Here is a 23,182-nt window from a genome sequence, read left to right as displayed (position 1 = left end):
AGGTTTGCACACACTGCAGCAGGGATTTTGGCCCACTCCTCCATACAGACCTTCTCCAGATCCTTCAGGTTTCGGGGCTGTCGCTGGGCAATACGGACTTTCAGCTCCCTCCAAAGATTTCTATTGGGTTCAGGTCTGGAGACTGGTTAGGCCACTCCAGGACCTTGAGATGCTTCTTACGGAACCACTCCTTAGTTGCCCTGGCTGTGTGTTTCGGGTCGTTGTCATGCTGGAAGACCCAGCCACGACCCATCTTCAATGCTCTTACTGAGGGAAGGAGGTTGTTGGCCAAGATCTCGCGATACATGGCCCCATCCATCCTCCCCTCAATACGGTGTAGTCGTCCTGTCCCCTTTGCAGAAAAGCATCCCCAAAGAATGATGTTTCCACCTCCATGCTTCACGGTTGGGATGGTGTTCTTGGGGTTGTACTCATCCTTCTTCTTCCTCCAAACACGGCGAGTGGAGTTTAGACCAAAAAGCTCTATTTTTTGTCTCATCAGACCACATGACCTTCTCCCATTCCTCCTCTGGATCATCCAGATGGTCATTGGCAAACTTCAGACGGGCCTGGACATGCGCTGGCTTGAGCAGGGGGACCTTGCGTGCGCTGCAGGATTTTAATCCATGACGGCGTAGTGTGTTACTAATGGTTTTCTTTGAGACTGTGGTCCCAGCTCTCTTCAGGTCATTGACCAGGTCCTGCCGTGTAGTTCTGGGCTGATCCCTCACCTTCCTCATGATCATTGATGCCCCACGAGGTGAGATCTTGCATGGAGCCCCTGACCGAGGATGATTGACCGTCATCTTGAACTTCTTCCATTTTCTAATAATTGCGCCAACAGTTGTTGCCTTCTCACCAAGCTGCTTGCCTATTGTCCTGTAGCCCATCCCAGCCTTGTGCAGGTCTACAATTTTATCCCTGATGTCCTTACACAGCTCTCTGGTCTTGGCCATTGTGGAGAGGTTGGAGTCTGTTTGATTGAGTGTTTGGACAGGTGTCTTTTATACAGGTAACGAGTTCAAACAGGTGCAGTTAATACAGGTAATGAGTGGAGAACAAGGGGGCTTCTTAAAGAAAAACTAACAGGTCTGTGAGAGACGGAATTCTTACTGGTTGGTAGGTGATCAAATACTTATGTCATGCAATAAAATGGAAATTAATTACTTAAAAATCATACAATGTGATTTTCTGGATTTTTGTTTTAGATTCAGTCTCTCACAGTTGAAGTGTACCTATGATAAAAATTACAGACCTCTACATGCTTTGTAAGTAGGAAAACCTGCAAATACTTGTTCTCCCCACTGTATATGTCTGTATGTATGTATGCATGTATATATGTATGTATGTATGTATGTATGTATGTATGTATGTATGTATGTATGTATGTATGTATGTATGTATGTATGTATGTATGTATGTATGTATGTATGTATGTATGTATGTATGTATGTATGTATGTATGTATGTATCTATGTATGTATGTATGCATGTATGCATGTATGTATGTAGATGTATATATATTACTATTATTATTATTATTATTATTATTATTGGGGGGTTTTCAATGTACTTTACTCAAACCAGTGAATATCACTTATTATAAATGAGATCATTAACTATCAGCTCTTGGAATATCCAGGGCCTGTACTCTTCACATTTTGGTTATAAAACAACAAATCCAGAATTGATTAAAAACATCAAGGGACAGGACATCATAATCCTACTGGAAACATGGGGTCGTGGAGACATAGATACTCAGTGTCCCTCAGGCTATAGAGAAAGTTTACTACCATCAATCAAACATACATTTTTTAAACGGGGCCGAGACTCAGGTGGAATCATCATTTGGCATAAGCAGGACTTAGCACTGAATGAAATGAAAAAAGGTACTAATCATATTTGGTTAAAACTTAACAAAGGTACAATCTATTGTGACAATGATGTATACATATGTGCTATGTTGAAGACCTTCTTTGGTTGGTGATAGAAGTACCAAGTCATCAGCATATAGCAGGTATTTTACCTCTGTATCAAATAGTGTGAGTCCTGGGGCTGGAGAATGGTCCAACATGTCTGCTAATTAATTGATATAAATGTTGAAAATATTTGGACTCAAACTGCAGCCTTGTCTCACACCTCGACATTGTGAAAAGAATTCTGTTCTTTGGTTTTTGATTTTTATTGCACACTTGTTTTCTGTATACATACATTTTATTAAGTCATACACCTTACCACCAAGCCCACTTTGGAGAATGTTGTAGAATAGCCCTTCATGCCAAATAGAATCAAATGCTTTTTTAAAGTCAATAAAGCAAGCAAAGATTTTGCCCTCTTTTTTTTGGTGGACGTGTTTATTAATTAGTGTGTGTAAGGTGTATATATGGTCAGTAGTGCGATGGTTAGGGAGAAAGCCAATTTGACATTTACTTATTACATTTTTCTCTTGAAGAAAGGTTTGAATTCTTGAATTCAAAATGCTACAGAAAACCTTTCCCAAGTTGCTGTTTACGCAAATTCCCCTGTAATTATTGGGGTCTGATTTGTCTCCACTTTTGTGGATAGGGGAGATGAGCCCCTGGTTCCAGACATCAGGGAAGCAGCCAGAAGTTAAAACTATGTTGAACAATTTAAGCACAGCATTTTGCAACTCAATTTAAGCACAGCATTTAGCATTTTGCAATTTTATTGATTTTAGCTTTTCATTTAGTTCTTGTTGGATTATTGGGTCATCTAATGGATTTTGGGTTTTTTTAATGACCGATTCAAGGATGTTAAATTTTTCTTGAATTTCTAATTGGTTCTGTTGTAAGTCTTTTTGTGGGATGTTTTTGTATAGATTATCAAAATAAATTTTCCAAATTCCTTCATCTTGTATGGCTAATTCTTGTGGCTTTGTCATGCTTAAATTGTTCCACATGTCCCAGAACTGATTTTGGTCAATTGCACTTTCAATTTCATCAACTGTCTTGTTGGTATAATTCAATTTCTTGCGTCTTAGTGTATGTTTATACTGTTTCAGAGTTTCAAAGTATTCATAGCGTAGATCTGGGTTGTTTTGCTGCTTATGTTTTTCATTTGAAATTTGCCTTAGGTGTTTTCTAATTGTTTTACATTCGTTATCAAACCATTTTTCAGAAACATTGCATTTCTTTGGTTTTTTCAAATTTGCTTTCGATGCTGCTTTTTGGAAAATGCAATTTATGTTTTGAGTAGCCGAATTGACACCTTCTTTATTGTTTTGGTATTGTGAGTAATTGAAAAACTGTATAGAGTTCATCATTTCATTTGAGTTCAATGTTTCAATGAATCTCTCTGCACTGTTTTGAGCCCATCTGTACGATTGGTTCATGTTGTAGAGTATATTTGGCCGTTTTTTTGAATGAATATTTCTTCAGAAACACGTTGCTGTGTTGTGATGGGCCTGGTCTGGTAGAGCTGTGTTGTGATGGGCCTGGTCTAGTAGAGCTGTGTTGTGATGGGCCTGGTCTAGTAGAGCTGTGTTGTGATGGGACGGGTCTGGTCGTGCTGTCCTGAGGCGGGCCGGGTCTGGTCGTGCTGTCCTGAGGCGGGTCTGGTCTGGTAAATCTGTGCTGTGTTGGGCCCGGTCTTGTAGAGCTGTAATAAGCCGTGTCTGGCTCTTCTCTCCTGGGGATGGTGGGGGTACTGTTGTTTCAGAAGGTGGGGCAGGGGGGCTCTGCTGCTGGGGTGATGGGTGTGTGGGTCCCTGCCAAGTGTTGCATCCTTTAGGTCCTTAGCAAAAGTTCTGACACTGACCTGATCAAGATGTACATTATCGTATAAGTGTTCACATGTCAGAGTGGGATGGTGAGCCATTCTAATGTTGAGCAGTGAGGCACAGTCCACAGTGATCTGTTGATTTATTTTGTCGATCAACTGTCCTGGGAAGTCTTTTCTTGGTAGGAGGGGGGACACAACTATATTGGTTGTTGGGAACATAGCCTGTGCCCGTTCTGCTACTCTTCTCACTGCCCCAGATACATTTTCACCTTTGGCATGAAGGTCGTTTGTGCCAGTGTGGATGATGATGTTGTCGGGGGTGTCAATCCTGGTCTGACTGAGTAGCTGCATTGCACTGTCAGTTGTAGGACACCAGAACTTAGAACTTGGTGTCTAGGGAATAATCTTTCCTGGACTAAGAACTTCCCATTTGAATCAATAAGGATTGCAGTTGTGGGTGACTGTCTGGGTGGAGCAGACTGGGAGACTGGTATTCTGACCTGGGCTGGAGCAGACTGGGAGGCTGGTTGGCTGACCTGGGCTGGAGAAGACTGGGTGGCTGGTTGGCTGACCTGGGCTGGAGCAGACTTAGAGGCTGGTAGGTTGACCTGGGCTGGAGCACACTGTGCTGGAGCAGACTGGGAAGCAGGTAGGCTGACCTGGTCTAGAGCAGACTGGGACGCTGGTTGGCTGATCTGGGCTGGAGCAGACTGGTAGGCGGGTGCAGTGTCATCAGGCTGTGTGGTGGAGGCCATGCTGGTCTCAGGTTCTGCTTGTGTTGTACCAGGCTGGTGGACATGTTCTCTAGATGCAGAGGATATATTGACTAGCTGCTGGTTGAGGGTGTCAATGTACCTCTCTCTTTGTTCTAGCTCCTTTCTTGTTGTGCTCAGATGGTCTCTGAGGTCATCATTTGTCTGACTCAGTTTGTCTAATTTAGCAATAGATGCTCTGCTCTCCTCCCTGAACTGTTTCATCTCTTCTTTTAGTTTCTGGACAGTGTCCTCCCCTTGAAGCTTGTTCTCTCTGAGTTCTATGACCTCTGCTTCGACGAGAGAGAGGGTGTTGTGGAAACGTTGCATAGCAGGTGTTCTTGGTGTTGTAGGCATGTCCTTGGCTTTGTCTGCTGCAGGTGAGGTAGGTAGAGGGACACTTAGGGCTTCTTGCTGGGTTACAGAGACCGTTGGGGCCTGCTTTTTTCCATCTCCCTCTTTGACTTGTTCCTCAGTTTCTGAGATGAGTTCAGCTTCTGATTTTAGGGTAGCAAACATATTCTCAAAAGCCTGGAGGCTTGAATCATTGCCTTGTATCAATACAGTTCCATTATTATATACGTTTACTGTTTGATACGTGTTGCTCTGGTCAGCTTCTTCAAAAATGCTGATCTGACATCCTTGGCTGATGCCTCTCTTTTTTGAGAAAGGGAAATTGTTGCAAATAACTATTTTCCATATGTGCCCTCGTTTGGTATTAAATATTAAATTTGTTCTTGTTTTGCAACTGGTAAGATCTGCAAACAGGCATTCATGGTTCTGTCCCATCATCAAACCTTTTAAACTTTTCTTGGCTTTCTCCGTCTGGATGCCTGGTGGGTAAACAATTTCCATAGCAACGCTGTACACAATGTTGCAATAGAAACGTTGTTTCTTGTATTATTCTCTCTTGTGTCTTTTAGAGGACTGTTTTACTTTGATGTCCTTTGTCTTCTGTCCTTATTTTGTCTTATTTTGTCTTTCTTTTCTTCTGTTAACTAGATATTCTTTGTTAGCTAGCTAGCTTCTTCCAGGAGAGTCCCTAGCAACTGCTTAGCAACTGGTAAACAATTCAGCTAGCTAAGATAACTGTACAATTTTATGAAAAATAGTTACTTTTTCTAAAGCCTTTCTTCTTTGTTTGTTGCTTGTTTTGTCTCTTATTCAGTCTTGCAGTTTTCTTTTGTTTTTTTCCGATGTACTTAACTCTAAAAACCATATAAATCTCAATATTTGTAGGAGCTCATTTTTTCAGCAGCTGCTGCTCTATTTGGAATTCCGAGATCCTTCTCTCTCTCTCTCTCTCTCTCTCTCTCTCTCTCTCTCTCTCTCTCTCTCTCTCTCTCTCTCTCTCTCTCTCTCTCTCTCTCTCTCTCTCTCTCTCTCTCTCTCTCTCTCTCTCTCTCTCTCTCTCTCTCTCTACAGCTGACTAACCACAAACTTTGTAATTCCCTCGTGCCACCAACCTCTCTCCTCAACAGCTTGATGCTTGTGGGATGTTAGAAGCAGAAGGTGCACTGTTTCTGGTTGACGCACACACCATAAATCTCGACACAAATGAGGGGCACTACTCACAATATGTCACCCTGCTCAATTCGTGTGTGTGTATGTACATTTGTGTGTGAGTATGTGTGTGCATTTGTGTGTGTGTGTGTGTGTGTGTGTGTGAGCATACCCCCATGTGCAGTTTGGGTGTGCCTATTGCAGGCACAACAAATCAAAGCAAGCCCAACGGTGGCGGTTGGGGAGACAACAGATGCATAAGTGAACGTGAGCAGTGTTCACAGGGCACTGTGAGAGCTCATTACTGTAGTCTTTGGGCTGGAAAATATCTGTCTGTGGGGATTCATTATAAACATCCTGCTCTAGCAGCTCCTGCCACGCACTGCTGTAATGAGAGATCCTCTTCCTCATCCTCACTTTTCCTCACATCTTCATCTTATCTTATCTTCTCTCAGTGGTTTAAATTGGGCAGGTGAAGTCTGAAGCCTCAGTGGTCACCTGCAATGCAGTGGAAGTCTGTCTAGCTAGTGTTCTGCTAGCTTCGTTCGTTATCATTAGCATAACTAGTGTTATGTTGGTTAGTCTAATTCTCTGTGGAGTGGATACTGGTGAATCTGGCACTAAACCACTTAAGACCACATGATTTACATAGCATTAATATTAGATAGGCCTATTTATATCGCTCCATTTCTTAGTGTAAAATGTTTCTTGGCTAGTGTGCACTCAAAATGAATTCAACATGTTTAACTCATCAGCTCACACTTAAATACATTTGTTTGAAGCTTTGTAAAAGATGTTCATTGCAACAGTTTTGGTGGCTGCTGTGTCGTTATGTTTTATGCAGTTGTCTCATCCTGAGGAAACAGCTGTGCTGTTTTATCTTTGTCTGGGATTGTTTTAGAGACATTAAACACTGGACCGTTTATTTTATACTGTTTTTTCACACTGTTTTCATATACTGTATTCTTCACAAAGCTGTATTCTTTATAAAGCTCATTCTAATATACAGAATATACTACTGCACATTGCATTGGTTGACTTGTTTTGTCTGATTTTGTGGTTGTCTTTTTGCAGTGGTTGACTTGTTTTGTCTGATTTTGTGCTTGTCTTTTTGCAGTGGTTGACTTGTTTGGTCTGATTTTGTGGTTGACTTTTTGCAGTGCTTGACTTGTTTTGTCTGTGGTTATTTCACAGCAGCTGTGTGGCTTTGCTGTGGTGTTAGTGTTGTTTTAAGTGTTGATTGTATCAAGCTGTCTCTCCCTCTATCCCATAGGCCCGTATCCCCCGTGTAATCCGACGCAACCCCGACCAGCCGGCTCTAGCCGACCAGGCCAGCAGGGTGTCATTTGCCTCGGCTGAGAGTCTGGAAACCATGTCTGAGGCCGACGTTCCCCTCGGGTTCAACCGCATGAACCGCCTCCGCCAGAGCCTGCCCCTGGCACGCTCATCCAGCCAGGCCAAGCTTCGTGCGCCAGGTCAGAACAACATGGTCACATCATGGACATATCACGGTCATATTGACCACAGTCATAACAACCATCATCTGCACCAACTTTGTGGTTGCAGACAGGTTCACTCTAAAGAGAGTTTTATTCATATTCATAAGGAGAATGAGGATCACATTCGTGAGGAAGTTTCTCAAGTGTGTACGTGATTCTATTTAGAATTCGTAACTGATTGTCCCAAATTAATTTTGAAAAAGCCCCAGTAGACAAATTAGATTATTGTGATTGTGCCCTCTCTGCCCTCTGTCCTGTGTGTGTGTGTGTGTATGTTTGTTGATTTATTACAGTCAAATGAATCTCAATTTTCTCCTCTCCTCTCCTCTCCTCTCCTCTCCTCTCCTCTCCTCTCCTCTCCTCTCCTCTCCTCTCCTCTCCTCTCCTCTCCTCTCCTCTCCTCTCCTCTCCTCTCCTCTCCTCTCCTCTCCTCTCCTCTCCCCCTTCCTCCCTCCTTCTCCTCAGGCATTCTCTTCCTCCAGCTGGGCGAGGAGACGAGGCGGGTGCACCTGACCCACGAGCTGACCAGCCTGGACACCCTGAGAGCCCTCATTGTCCACATGTTTCCCCAGAGGCTCACCATGGCAATGCTCAGGTGGCTTTATCACACTTTACTAGAACGCTCTGTTATAAAGGCTGCATAACGCTGTCATAACAAAGACATAACAATGACATAGCCGGTGTCATAAACAGTCAAGACAACTGGTGTCACCATATGACAACTGGTGTCACCATATGGCAGCTGACTTTTAGCTAAGATAAAATCAGATTATTAGCTGACAAGCCAAAGATTAATTATATGAAATAAAACAAAAACAATTGTTATTAGGTAATTACCAAACAATAAGTGGCCTGTTGAATTGTAAGTGATCAGGTGTCAATGCCCATGTTCAGGTGCCCCAGCACGGCCCTGCTGATTAAGGATGAGGCCCGTAACGTCTTCTATGAGCTGGAGGACCCACGAGACGTCCAGGACCACTGTGTCATCAAGATCTACTGTAAGGAGCCTGTCTACGGCACCTACCCCGGACACCACAACCCACACCTGGCCAATGGAGACCTCCGGGTGAGTGTAGAAGGGGGGTGGGGGTTTGTCTGTCTGTCTCTGTCTCTGTCTCTCTCTGTCGCTCTCTCTCCCCCCCCCCCCCCCCCCCCCCCTCTGTCGGTCTGTCTCTCTCTCTCTGTCTGTCCATCTGTATGTGTGGGCCTTGCTCGCCATGAGGAGCGGTGAACCCTAAAGGGTTAGAGGACCTCAACAAGCTCTCTCCAGAATTGAGAGCAAATACTAAGCCCAAGTACTCCTTCACCAAAATAACATATTTGTAGCTACTCATGCGGTTCTGACATTGATATTATGTTGTTTATAAATTGAAAAATGTGTGGCTATTAATCAACCTACTGGAGCACAAATGAAACTCAGCCAGTCTCTATTAAATCATTCTGCATGAATGAGTAATATGATACTACAACAGTAGCACTGTTTTTGAATCCAGTCCCGAGCTTAGTGATGAGCTTGGAGAGGACTATGGTGTTGAATGCTGAGCTGTAGTCAATGAACAGCATTCTTACATAGGTATTCCTTTTGTCCAGGTGGGTGAGGGCGTGCAATAGATATTGCATCATCTGTGGATCTGTTGGGGCGGTATGCGAATTGGAGTGGGTCCAGGGTGTCTGTGATGATGCTGTTGATGTGAGCAATGACCAGCCTTTCAAAAAATGTCATGGCAATAGATGTGAGTGCTACAGGGCGATAGTCATTTAGGTAGGTTACCTTAGCGTTCTTGGGCACGGGGACTATGGTGGTCTGCTTGAAACAAGTTGGTATTACAGACTGGGTCCATGGCTTCTGGTTGGGGTATGTACAGTGGGGAGAACAAGTATTTGATACACTGCCGATTTTGCAGGTTTTCCAACTTACAAAGCATGTAGAGGTCTGTAATTTTTATCATAGGTACACTTCAACTGTGAGAGACAGAATCTAAAACAAAAATCCAGAAAATCACATTGTATGATTTTTAAGTAATTCATTTGCATTTTATTGCATGACATAAGTATTTGATCCCCTACCAACCAGTAAGAATTCCGGCTCTCACAGACCTGTTAGTTTTCCTTTAAGAAGCCCTCCTGTTCTCCACTCATTACCTGTATTAACTGCACCTGTTTGAACTCGTTACCTGTATAAAAGATACCTGTCCACACACTCAATCAAACAGACTCCAACCTCTCCACAATGGCCAAGACCAGAGAGCTGTGTAAGGACATCAGGGATACAATTGTAGACCTGCACAAGGCTGGGATGGGCTACAGGACAATAGGCAAGCAGCTTGGTGAGAAGGCAACAACTGTTGGCGCAATTATTAGAAAATGGAAGAAGTTCAAGATGACGGTCAATCACCCTCGGTCTGGGGCTCCATGCAAGATCTCACCTCGTGGGGATTCAATGATCATGAGGAAGGTGAGGGATCAGCCCAGAACTACACGGCAGGACCTGGTCAAAGACCTGAAGAGAGCTGGGACCACAGTCTCAAAGAAGACCATTAGTAACACACTACGCCGTCATGGATTAAAATCCTTCAGCGCACGCAAGGTCCCCCTGCTCAAGCCAGCGCATGTCCAGGCCTGTCTGAAGTTTGCCAATGACCATCTGGATGATCCAGAGGAGGAATGAGAGAAGGTCATGTGGTCTGATGAGACAAAAATAGAGCTTTTTGGTCTAAACTCTGCCGTGTTTGGAGGAAGAAGAAGGATGAGTACAACCCCAAGAACACCATCCCAACTGTGAAGCATGGAGGTGGAAACATCATTCTTTGGGGATGCTTTTCTGCAAAGAGGACAGGACAACTGCACCGTATTGAGGGGAGGATGGATGGGGCCATGTATCGCGAGATCATGGCCAACAACCTCCTTCATCCGTAAGAGCATTGAAGATGGGTCGTGTCTGGGTCTTCCAGCATGACAACGACCCGAAACACACAGCCAGGGCAACTAAGGAGTGGCTCCGTAAGAAGCATCTCAAGGTCCTGCAGTGGCCTAGCCAGTCTCCAGACCTGAACCCAATAGAAAATCTTTGGAGGGAGCTGAAAGTCCGTATTGCCCAGCGACAGCCCCGAAACCTGAAGGATCTGGAGAAGGTCTGTATGGAGGAGTGGGCCAAAATCCCTGCTGCAGTGTGTGCAAACCTGGTCAAGACCTACAGGAAACGTATGATCTCTGTAATTGCAAACAAAGGTTTCTGTACCAAATATTAAGTTCTGCTTTTCTGATGTATCAAATACTTATGTCATGCAATAAAATGCAAATGAATTACTTAAAAATCATACAATGTGATTTTCTGGATTTTTGTTTTAGATTCCGTCTCTCACAGTTGAAGTGTACCTATGATCAAAATTACAGACCTCTACATGCTTTGTAAGTAGGAAAACCTGCAAAATCGGCAGTGTATCAAATACTTGTTCTCCCCACTGTATGTACGGTCACTGTGGGGACGACATTGTCAATGCACTTATTGATGAAGCTGGTGACTGATGTGGTAAACTCCTCAATGTTATCGGATGAATCCCGGAACATATTCCAGTCTGTGCTAGCGAAACAGTCCTGTAGCTTAGCATCCACTTCATTAGACCACTTCTGTATTGAGCGCGTCACTGGTACCTCCTTTTTGAATTTTTGCTTGTAAGCATGAGGATAGAGTTATGGTCTGATTTGCCAAAGGGAGGGTGAGGGAGGGCCTTGAATGTATTTATGTGTGTGGAGTAAAAGTGATCTAGAGTTTTGTTGCCTCTAGTAGCACAGGTGACATGCTAGAAAAAATGAGGTAAAATGGATTTCAGTTTCCCTACATTAAAATCACTGGCCATGAGAAACGCCGCCTCTGAATTGTGCATTTTCTTGATTGCGTATGGCCCTATACAGCTCGTTGAGTGCGGCCTTAGTGCCGGGATAGATTTGTAGTGGTAAATAGACAGCTACGAAAAACATAGATGACAACTCTTGGTAAATAATATGGGCTGCAGCTTATCATGAGGTATTCTAACTCAGGAGAGCAAAAACTCTAAACTTCCTTAACATTAGAGCTCACACACCAGCTGTTGTTAACAAAGAGACACACCCCTCATCCCTTCATCTTACCCGAGTCTGCCATCCGGTCTTGATGACACATAGAAAATCCAGCAAGATGTGTATCCATGTCCTCATTCAGCCACGACTCTGTGAAACATAGGATATTACATAAGATCCCTCCTATCCCCCAGCAAATAAAACCCAAGGTGAAGTGGGCTGTACATGAGCCAGCAGAGCAGATTACAGACTGTAAACCATGACGGGACCACCGAGTAGCACTGCACAGAGACAGAGAGGAAGGAGGGACAAAATGGATGGATGACAGGGTTCAGTGGAGATTGATCGGCAGGTTGGTTGGTGGTGAGGAGACGGGTTAGAGTAGTGTGAGGAGATGCAGTAAAACTGTGCTGTGTCTGAGATGTCATGCTTCGCCCCTCGCTCGTCGGTCACATTTAGTGGGGTTATTTTCTTGTAGATATGGAGGCAGTGGCTAAACTACAGGATGTAGATGGTGGAGATGAAGGTGCTCCAGTCATTACTCCAGTGTGTGTGTGTAGAGCACAGGGGGTTCTAAGGTGCCACCAACCTCCTGTGGTGTGGAGTCCATGGGGGGCTGCTATTATACTTTAAGAGCCCAGGGGGTCATTATCTCAGGTTGGTTTTCAAGCTGCATCCAACTTGCTACAGTCTGGTAAATGACGAACATACACCTGGTGGGATATACACTGTATCGGCAGTATAGAACAGCAGCCTCTGGTAAGACAAGGGGTGGCGGTCCATGTATATTTGTAAACAACAGCTGGTGCACGATATCTAAGGAAGTCTCAAGGTTTTGCTCGCCAGAGGTAGAGTATCTCATGATAAGCTGTTAACCACACTATATACCAAGAGAGTTTTCATCTATATTCTTCGTAGCTGTCTATTTACCGCCACAAACCGATGCTGGCACTAAGACTGCACTCAATGAACTGTATACGGCCATAAGCAAACAGGAAAACGCTCATCCAAAGGCGGCACTCCTAGTGGCCGGGGACTTTAATGCAGGGAAACTTAAATCAGTTTTTCCTACCAGCATGTTAAATATGCAACCAGAGGGGAAAAAAAACTTTAGACCACCTTTACTCCACACACAGAGATGCGTACAAATCTCTCCCTTGCCCTCCATTTAGCAAATCTGACCATAATTCTATCCACCTGATTGCTGCTTACATGCAAAAACTAAAACAGGAAGCACCAGTGACTCGGTCAATACAAAAGTGGTCGGATGAAGCAGATGCTAAGCTACAGGACTGTTTTGCTAGCACAGACTGGAATATGTTCCGGGATTCTTCCGATGGCATTGAGGAGTACACCACATCAGTCACTGGCTTCATCAATAAGTGCATTGATGACGTCACCCCACAGTGACTGTACGTACATACCCCAACCAGAAGCCATGGATTACAGGCAACATTCGCACTGAGCTAAAGGGTAGAGCTGCCGCTTTCAAGGAGCGGGACTCTAACCTGGAAGCTTATAAGAAATACCGCTATGCCCTCCGACGAACCATCAAACAGGCAAAGCGTCAATACAGGACTAAGATCGAATCGTACTACACCGGCTCCAATGCTCGTCAGATTTGGCAGGGCTTGCAAACTATTACAGACTACAAAGGGAAGCACAGCCGTGAGCTGCCCATTGACACGAGCCTACCAGACAAGCTAAATTACTTCTATGCTCGCTTCGATGCAAGTAACACTGAAACATGCATGAGAGCATCAGCTGTTCCGGACGACTGTGTGATCATGCTCTCCGTAGCCGATGTGAGTAAGACCTTTAAACAGGTCAACATTCACAAGGCCGGATTACCAGGACGTGTTATCCGAGCATGCGCTGACCAACTGCCAAGTGTCTTCACTGACATTTTCAACCTCTCCCTGTCTGAGTCTGTAATACCAAAATGTTTCAAGCACACAACAATAGTCCCTGTGCCCAAGAACACTAAGGTAACCTGCCTAAATGACTACCGACCCGTAGCACTCACATCTGTAGCCATGAAGTGCTTTGAAAGGCTGGTCATGGCTCACATCAACACCAATGTCCCAGAAACCTTAGACCCACTCCAATTTGCATACCGCCCCAACAGATCCACAGATGATGCAATCTCTATTGCGCTCCACACTGCCCTTTCACAACTGGACAAAGGGAACACCTATGTGATAATGCTATTCATTGACTACAGCTTAGTGTTCAACACCATAGTGCCCTCAAAGCTCATCACTAAGCTAAAGACCCTGGGACTGAACACCTCCCTCTGCAACTGGATCCTGGACTTCCTGACGGGCCGCCCCCAGGTGGAAAGAATAGGTAACAACACATCCGCCATGCTGATCCTTAACCCGGGGGCCCCTAAGGGGTGCGTGCTCAGTCCCCTCCTGTACTCCCTGTTCACTCATGATTGTATGGCCAGGCACGACTCCAACACCATCATTAAGTTTGCCGATGACACAACAGTGGTAGGCCTGATCACTGACAACGACGAGACAGCCTATTGGGAGGAGGTCAGAGACCTGGCGCCAGGACAACAACCTCTCCCTCAACATGAACAAGACAAAGGAGATGATTGTGGACTACAGGAAAAAGAGGAGGACCGAGCACGCCCCCATTCTCATCGACGGGGCTGTAGTGGAGCAGGTTGAGAGCTTCAAGTTCCTTGGTGTCCACATCACCAACAAACTAACATGGTCCAAGCACACCAAGACAATCGTGAAGAGGGCACGACAAAACCTATTCCTCCTAAGGAGGCTGAAAAGATTTGACATAGGTCCTCAGATCCTCAAAAGGTTCTACAGCTGCACCATCGAGAGCATCCTGACTGGTTGCATCACTGCCTGGTATGGCAACTGCTCGGCCTCCGACTGCAAGGCACTACAGAGGATAGTGCGTACGGCCCAGTACATCACTGGGACCAAGCTTCCTGCCATCCAGGTCCTCTATACCAGGCGGTGTCAGAGGAAGGCCCTAAAAATTGTCAAAGACTCCAGCAATCCTAGTCATAGACTGTTCTCTCTGCCTCTGCACGGCAAGCGGTACCGGAGCACCAAGTCTAGGTCCAAGAGGCTTCTAAACAGCTTCTATCCCCAAGCCATAAGACTCCTGAACATCTAATGAAATGGCTACACAGACTTGCATTGTAAGGTATTCTATTCTATTCAACTTCACTCTATTCTATTCTGAGTATATCTATTCTTCCTCTCTTCCTCCAATGACAGAGGGAGATGGTGTACACGCCCCAGCAGGATTCTCCGCCCAACCGTCGCCTCAGCAATGCCCCCGCCTCCTCTTCCGCCTCGCCCCCCTCCAGCTCCCCGTCCCGCGTCCGTCTCCTCTACAGTGGCGGTGGCCGTCCATCCTCCTATGCCGGGCAACCTCACCTCCAGCATCATCCCCACACCCACTCTCTCCCCCACCCCCACCACCCCTCGCCCGGGGGCCAGAGTGCGGCCCACCTCCACCCGCAGCAGCATCACCCCCAGCAGCTCCAGCCCCAGCACCACCAGCTCCAGCACCATGCCCAGGCAAGCTTCTCCCCCAGTGCAATCCTGGAGCGGAGGGACGTGAAGCCCGATGAGGAGGTCCACGGTAGTGGCTCCAGGAGCATGGTGCTCCTGCGGGGCGATGGAGGGGGGATCTATGCCGACCCCTATTCCCTGGGCCAGGAAGGGGGTCGCCTTAGTCTGGCCGGCCCCCACACCCCTCTACCCCCGAGGGGGGATCCCTATGGCTCTCTCTACCGGCGAGGAGGAGGTGGCGGTGGAGGGGGCGGAGGAGGGTTGGGACCCGGCTCCGTGCGCTCCCTCACTTCCTACTCGGCGGCGGCTCTGCAGGGAGAGCTGATGGACAGCGGCATCCTATACAGGACTGGAGGCCCGCTGTACAATGATGCTGCCTATGCCGCGTCCATGTTGGCCATGGGCTTCCGGGTGCCACCCCCCTCATCCCCGCAGAAGATCCCTGACATGAGGGACTCGTATTCGGGCACCATGCCCGGCCGGGGCTCCCCTGGGAGGCAGACCCTGCGGAGGGACTCGGTGTCCTCCTCCGTGTTTGGGGAGAGTGCCAAAGCTAGAGGTCAGGGGTCAGGGTCAGATCAACTGTGTCTGATGGCTGGACCTGGAGGGGAGGGCGGCGGTTTCAGTTCAGCACCAGGTTTTAGTTCACCTCTACCAGGCAACGAGACCGAGACCAGGTGAGAGTGCCAATGTGTGTGTGTCTGTGTGTGTGTGTGTGTGTATGTATGTTTTGTGTGTCTGTGTTGGGTATTTTGTGAGTATCTAAACTGACTCATACCCTATGTGTATCACTGCTAAGGGGCCGCATGGAGGCCATGGAGAAACAGATAGCCAGTCTGACTGGTCTACTGCAGACTGTTCTGACCAGGGGACCAGAGGCAGATAGCCCGTAAGGCACACACACACACACACACACACACACACACACACACACACACACAACATACACACAGAGTGGGGACCTTTAAGTTATTTTGTTTTTTTCAGGGACAAGATTGAGACGGCCAGTGACTGCTCAGGGACAGACAGTAAGTATCAACTGAAAACAGAACAAATATACATTCACTTTCACTTTGTCCCATTGACTTGGCAATGTAAAGGGTAAGGGTTGCAGAGCATTGTAAATGTTCTGTAACTGAACTGCTCATTTGTGACCAAAGTGTGTATTCGCTTTTGTTAGTAATGGGTGCCATGCTTCTTGTACCTTATTTTAGCTGGACGGTTAAAAAAAAAGAAAGGTATCTTCTTATCCAAAGTCCTCATCTTCTTTCCCCTCTGTGTCCCTATGACAAATCCCTTCCCTTACAGTTGATGTCTCACGTGTGATGCACTTTGAGTTTTGTGAGGATTCTGTTTTGATTCTCCTATTCTTTATGTCTGCCTTCAGTGTCTGGATTCAGGACTGGGCTCAGAATATGTTTCCCACTCCCTACTGTTCATGCTGGACTGTCATTTTGCTTGTCTTGTTACAATCAGTAGTGGTACGGTTGCATAGTTGGTGTTTTGGATAGATCAATATGTATTTCTACTCCTGATACCATTCACACAGACCTGCAAAAAAGATGGTTAATTGCTGGAAGTCGTCTGTGTAAAGGGGATTTTGTGTTGTCAGATGAAAATACGGCTTTCCCTTTTTGAGCTATCTCTGCTCCAGACAGGCATTAAAAGGCAAGCCTTTAGTTAGACAATGCACTTAAACACACACTGTAACTGTCACAAGCCATATCCCAAAACAAGGTGTTCTTCTATAATTAGTTTGCCAAGCTCCAATTTCTCTGTCTCACAGGTTAGAAGTCTTCAAGGATGTCAGTTGAGCAGTATACTGCAATACATCTGCTCTTCCGTTTAAACTGTTACATTCTGTATGAACTTGTTTTTTAACCATCTCCTCTAAAAGGATAGCTAGTTCACATAAATTACAAAATCAATTTGAAGTTTCTTTGCCTGGGAAGTTATCAATACTAATGGCCTTATTTTGAGTCTTTTCAAAGCAATTTGATTATTTTCAACGTAAAGTAATACGTGATTTTGTAGTTTGGGTGAACTCCAAGTTTGTGAGTGCCTTAGTCTTATCAAACCAGTCCCTTTGATTTGTTATGCATGATAAAATGTGCCTGAGAAAATGCCATATAAACAAAGCCATATGTTCATTGTCATTTCAATGGACCCTTGTATCATTTCAACTCAAGCGTCAAAGAATTGCTTGCTCCAGGCTTGCTGTGGATGATCTGTTGTTACCCCTGAAATCTAGATGTATGTAAAGAAATACAGCTTTGTGTGTCCTAAAAACCTTCCCCACTCTGTTAATCATCATTACACCTGTTGTTCAATCCTTTAATTCCTCCCCCCTTTACGATGGATGATATAATTGGCTTCAGTGACAGTAGAATGCACAGTCATGAGACACTAATCCTGCTTTCTGATTGGCCAGCTCTGACGCCATCGGCTCCGTTGGCCCTGATGCCGCCCCCGCCCACAGGGTCCACCCAGTCACCGATAGTGTCGCGGCTGCAGATGCAGACCCACCTGCATGGCCTGCAGCAGAACACCAGCAGGCTGCGCATACAGCTGTCCCAGCTGCGCGACATCCAGGTACACACACACACGCACACACACACACACACATTCCTCAAGGCTCTAGTTGTTTATATATCAATGTGTAGATTGTGTATGTGTTTTTGTTTAACTATCCTTGTGGGTACCAGAAGTCCTTACAAGGATAGTAAAATAAGGAATATTCGAAGAAGTGGGGACATTTTGCTATTTTAGGCTTAGGGGTTAGGTTTAGGTTAGTGTTACAATTAGGGTTAGGGTTAGTGGTTACGAATAGGTTTAGGGTTAGGAGTGAGGCTTAGGTAAAGTTTTAGGGTTAAGGTTAGGGGTTTGGGTTTAAGGTTAGGCTTAGGGTTAAGGTTAGGGTTATGGTTAGGTTAAGGGTTAAGGTTAGGGTTAGGGTTAGATTTAGGGTTAGGGGATAGAGAAAATAGGATTTTAGATGGGAATCAATTATTTGGTCCCCACAAGGATAGCAATACAAAACTGTTTGTGTGTGTGTGTGAAAGTTTGCATTTGGCCTGCCTTTTGGTCTGTGTGTGTTTCATGTTTTGTGTGTGTAGACTTCTCGTTGTGCTTGTTTGACTTATGTTTGTTTGACGTATTGTCTAAGTGTGTATGTCCCAATAACATGTCTTTGTGTCGGTCCATGCCTCCCTCCCAGCTGGAGAACCAGGACTCGGTGCAGTCCCTGCTGAGGCAGACAGAGTCGGAGCTGAGCCTGATGATGCTGGACGCCATGCGGACCCAGGAGGACCCTCTGCAGAGGCAGCGCCTCCTAGTGGAGGAGGAGAGACTCAAGTACCTCAACCAGGAAGAGCTGCTCATCCAGCAGCTGCAGTGAGTTCAGCCTTTAAGTCAGGCTCAAGCTAGGGTCAGTGTGAATGAATAAATAATGCAGACTGATTCAGATAGTAAAAAGCTGAATGGTATATTTAGTGTTGAGCTGGAACAATGCAGTGGCTGCGTAACATGGCTACAAGACAAGTGACCACTGATTTTGGTCTTCACAGTGATCTGGAGAAGTCAGTGGAGGAACTCCAGAGGAACTCATCAGTCAACCATGGCCTGGTGACAGAGCAGGACGTGGAGCAGAAGAGCATGGAGCTTAGGTCTTTGGGAGAGACCCTCACAGAACTCAAGAGTAAGTATATCAATAGGAGATAATGATACAGGAAGATACAACAGTAAGGCACTGTTTGGATGGAATAAAATTAACCCTTCGTATAATTACCTTACTAGATAATTGCAACAAGGACCAAATCTGTTGCAGGTGATTAGGCAGGTGTACGTGCATAATATGAGTGTGTCTCATTAAGGAAGAGGTGCTAAACATGCAGATGTTGTCACGTCTAGCATCATAGCAGAAAACCACACAGTGGAACGAGATGCTTGTTTACCAACTTGTGATACCAGACTGGTTATGCACCTAAATACCCTGAAATCTTTCTCCATGTGGTAGCAGAACCACAGGGGTCAGAGAGTACAGTAAGCCCCGGCAGGGAGCATGACAGGAGACACAAAGACACTACATGCATGTTTTACATACAAACATGGATATACAGTATGCACCTTCCCTCTCTCATTGATTTAATGGTACTTTCCTCTCCTTCTCTGTCTCCATTTCTGTCTTTCTCCATCTCTGTCTTTCCCTCCCTCCCTCCCTCCATCCCTCCCTCCCTCCCTCCCTCCCTCCCTCCAGACCAGTTCCCCAGTCTGCAGAGTAAGATGCGGGTGGTGTTGAGGGTGGAGGTGGAGGCTGTCAAGTTCCTGAAAGAGGAGCCACACAGACTGGACACACTGCTGAAACGCTGTAACACCATGACCGACACACTGACCACACTACGAAGGTATGGTTCAACACAACAACTATGCTATATAAACATTGTTGTTATGTTGTTGTTATGTTGTTATAACATCATTGTTACGAGGGCTCCATTCAACTTGTGACTTGTTTTTTAAAGATAAGTACAAATTATACTCTTTCAATACAACGAGAAAGCATGTTCATATGAACAACTTTTTGCAGCAGATGGAAAATACAAATGTTTGATTGATTCCAGAAAGCAGGTCACCAGGTTTGATGCAATAGGGCCCTGACAATGCTGTGTGTGTTGTTAGTGTATTGTATACCGCCTGTACGTACAGAAAAGTGACCGAGGGCCTGTGGAAGGTCCAGGACGACATCTGCAGCCAGTCAGCCAAGCGAACTGAGGACAAAGGAAAGAACTCGGACCTCGACATCCTGACCAGTCCACCGCTCAGCCTCAATGACCTGGGTGGCAGTGCCAGCCATGCCAACTGGATGCCCATATCAGGCAGTGACCCGGACACCTCTGGACCTGAGCAGGATCCCCACCCTACGTCCAGCTACAGAAGCCGGGTCCTGGACGAGCTGCCGAGCCGTCGCGGTGCTGACAAATCAGTGTCCGTGGAGGTCAGACTGGTACGGAACATTCCTCCTGTGCTTTATTCATTCTATAAACTCCCCCTCACAATGCTAAATGTACAGATTTACGGGGGAATCTGTACATTTACCAGTGTGACCATTTTCTGGAAAATTTATAGATTTTCTGATTTTACACATTTCCTTTATCATGTACAGTATATCTGTGTACATGATATCCGCAATATATTTCCAAAAGACAATAATATTTGGGTTGACAAATATGTGTGCTTGTATAGGCTGCAGAGCGGGACTGGGAGGAGAAGCGGGCCAGTCTGACCCAGTTCAGTGCCCAGGACATCAACCGTCTGCTGGAGGAGACGCAAGCTGAGCTGATGAAGGCCATCCCAGACCTGGACTTCGCTGCCAGGCAGATCAACAAGCCCGCGGTGCCCCCCAAACCCCACCCCAAACCTCAGTTTACCATCCCTGTCACTACCTCCACCACCGCCTTTACAACCTCTAGTACCCTCACTACTATCAGTACTGAGCACCAGCTCAACAAGGTCCAGATCACTGCCCAGAAGCTGGAGGGGGGCTCACGTCGCGGATCTGGTGAGACTGAATACCACATCCACGTTGTGATATTTGTGTTTGAGTTATGACTGAGCTGTCCTATAAAGATATGATGCCATTGTCTGTTTTAGCGGAGCTGACCGTAACCAGGTATCGCACTGAGAAACCCTCTAAGTCTCCGCCTCCACCCCCTCCTCGCCGCAGCTTCCCATCAGCCCATGGGCTCACCACCAATCGCACTGGAGAAGTGATCGTCAACACCAAGAAGGTACAGTAAGAGAGAGATGGCTGGGAAAGATATACCTGCAAACCACATGAGGCTGCTGAGGGGAGGACGGCTCATGATAATGGCTGGAATGGAGTGACACATACGTTCCATTTATTCCATTCCAGCCATTACTATGAGCCCGTCCTCCCCAATTAAGGTGTCACCGGCCACCTGTGGTTCAAAGTATGAAAATACACAATCTGAATGTTTCTGAAGATACTTTGAGTTAGGCTATTTGGATGTATGGATGTTAAAAAGATGCGTCACATAGACAAGTCGCCAACCATGTTTTGTTTTTATAAGAAGCTGGAGCCAGAAGATGGAGAGGCTCCGAAGACTCTGGTCAAGCTGAGAAGGACACCGTCTGACACCCCCCGCCCCGCCTCCACTCCCCCTGTCATCGCCGCCTCAGCGATGAAAGACGAGGATGACGAAGAGAGGATCATTGCTGAACTAGAGGTAGGATTCCTTTTTTTCCTGAAGGTCAATTACAGTGTGTTACACTGCTGCAAAATGGTATGCCTTGAGTAGCTGCATTCGAAATGAGAATATGACATACAGTATTTATTGTGTTCATTGCAGTCGACGTTCGGTGTGCCTTAGCAATATGATAACATTGTCTCTGCGACACTCTCCCACACCACACCCCTCACCACCCACCTTCCACCACACATCACCTGCCAGATATTTCAACGAACCCCTGTCAAAGTGTCCCCTTCCCACTCACTGCCCAGCACACTACCGAGGCCCACCCCTGCAGCCCGTACCCTTCTATGCACCTCAGGCTCCTTGGGAAGAAAGGTAAACCTTAAGCCCCCCACAAGGCCCTCTCGTTTTGCAGTTCTAACTCTGCCTCCTGTCCCATCCCCCTCCTTCAGTCACTGCTGTTTCCTACATTTTACATTTACATTTTAATCATTTAGCAGACGCTCTTATCCAGAGCGACTTACAGTTAGCACATACATTATTTTATCGAACCCACAACCCTGGCGTTGCAAACGCCATGCTCTACCAACTGAGCTACATCCCCTGCCGGCCATTCCCTCCCGTACCCTGGACAACGCTGGGCCAATTGCGCGTCGCCCCATGGGTCTCCCGGTCGCAGCCGGCTACGACAGAGCCTGGATTCGAACCAGGATCTCTAGTGGCACAGCTAGCACTGCGATGCAGTGCCTTAGACCACTGCGCCACTCGGGAGACCATGATGGCCACTAACATGCCTGTTAGTGGCCATCATGGTCTGTTCCTAGACCATGCCTGTTCCTAGATGGCCACTAACATGCCTGTTCATCATGGAGATTCTCCTCTAATTCTGCTTGATGCAGCAGTTCGCTGGGCTGAAAACATGACAGAACGTAGTGCTTCTCTTGTCGAATTCAACCATCAATTGTCTAATTCCATTCTATCTAACTCCCCTGTCTAACTTCGCTAATTACTTCTTCCCTTGCTAATTCCACTGACTGCATTCTACACTCTGATCTGCATTCAGTATTCTAACTAAGCTGTGCTCTAATTCTCTAACAAACTAACTGTTATGAGAACTGACAGTTCTATTTGCTGGAGTGCCTATTGGAAGTAAATGTATATTGCATGGAGTGTGTTATGGTGGAATAATGTACAGATGTCGGATCTTAATTTGATCACTCTTTTCCCTGCGCAACAAGAAATTGAAATTTGCACAAAAAAAAACGATTTCTCTTTCTCTCCATGCGTGGACAGTCAAGTCATTTGGACCAGTGCCAGCTATCAGAATCCTCCTCCCTCTCTCGCTCGCTCAAAGACTATGTCCTACTGCTACTGTAGGCGTATAGGTCCTATTACTGCAACATTAAAATGTACAAACATTTATCTGAAATGCATCCATAGACATCAACAACTGTCATTTTTTATAGCTTAATAACACAATATACAGTTGAAGTCGGAAGTTTACATACACCTTAGCCAAATACATTTCAACTCAGTTTTTCACAATTCCTGACATTTAATCCTAGTAAAAATTCCCTGTCTTAGGTCAGTTGGGATCACCACTTTATTTTAAGAACGTGAAATGTCAGAATAATAGTAGAGAGAATGATTTATTTTATATTTTATTTATTTCATCACATTCCCAGTGGGTCAGAAGTTTATAGACACTCAATTAGTATTTGGTAGTATTACCTTTAAATTGTTTAACTTGGGTCAAACGTTTCGGGTAGCCTTCCACAAGCTTCCCACAATAAGTTGGGTGAATTTTGGCCCATTCCTCCTGACAGAGCTGGTGTAACTGAGTCAGGTTTGTAGGCCTCCTTGCTCGC

The 23,182-nt window shown here is 45.8% G+C and overlaps 1 protein-coding gene across 1 annotated transcript in view; it reads left to right on the top strand.

Annotated features, from left to right (window-relative positions):
- LOC311134101 (SRC kinase signaling inhibitor 1-like) overlaps positions 1 to 23,182 on the top strand; it is a gene marked incomplete at its 3' end in the record, with an annotated part of 60,839 nt that overhangs the window by 35,593 nt on the left and 2,064 nt on the right. The window contains exons 3-17 of the mRNA XM_084167688.1: positions 7,270 to 7,471; positions 7,961 to 8,090; positions 8,390 to 8,561; positions 14,806 to 15,782; positions 15,905 to 15,994; positions 16,093 to 16,133; positions 17,537 to 17,697; positions 18,323 to 18,498; positions 18,672 to 18,802; positions 19,361 to 19,508; positions 19,780 to 20,104; positions 20,344 to 20,659; positions 20,752 to 20,888; positions 21,192 to 21,347; positions 21,573 to 21,689. Coding sequence (XP_084023814.1) covers positions 7,270 to 7,471; positions 7,961 to 8,090; positions 8,390 to 8,561; positions 14,806 to 15,782; positions 15,905 to 15,994; positions 16,093 to 16,133; positions 17,537 to 17,697; positions 18,323 to 18,498; positions 18,672 to 18,802; positions 19,361 to 19,508; positions 19,780 to 20,104; positions 20,344 to 20,659; positions 20,752 to 20,888; positions 21,192 to 21,347; positions 21,573 to 21,689 — 3,279 coding nt within the window. The remainder of the gene's footprint in view (positions 1 to 7,269; positions 7,472 to 7,960; positions 8,091 to 8,389; positions 8,562 to 14,805; positions 15,783 to 15,904; positions 15,995 to 16,092; positions 16,134 to 17,536; positions 17,698 to 18,322; positions 18,499 to 18,671; positions 18,803 to 19,360; positions 19,509 to 19,779; positions 20,105 to 20,343; positions 20,660 to 20,751; positions 20,889 to 21,191; positions 21,348 to 21,572; positions 21,690 to 23,182) is intronic.

This window comes from Coregonus lavaretus, assembly GCF_964263955.1.
Source record: "Coregonus lavaretus genome assembly, chromosome: 1".
Taxonomy (NCBI): Eukaryota; Metazoa; Chordata; class Actinopteri; order Salmoniformes; family Salmonidae; genus Coregonus; species Coregonus lavaretus.
This window is presented reverse-complemented; position numbering and strand designations above follow the sequence as displayed.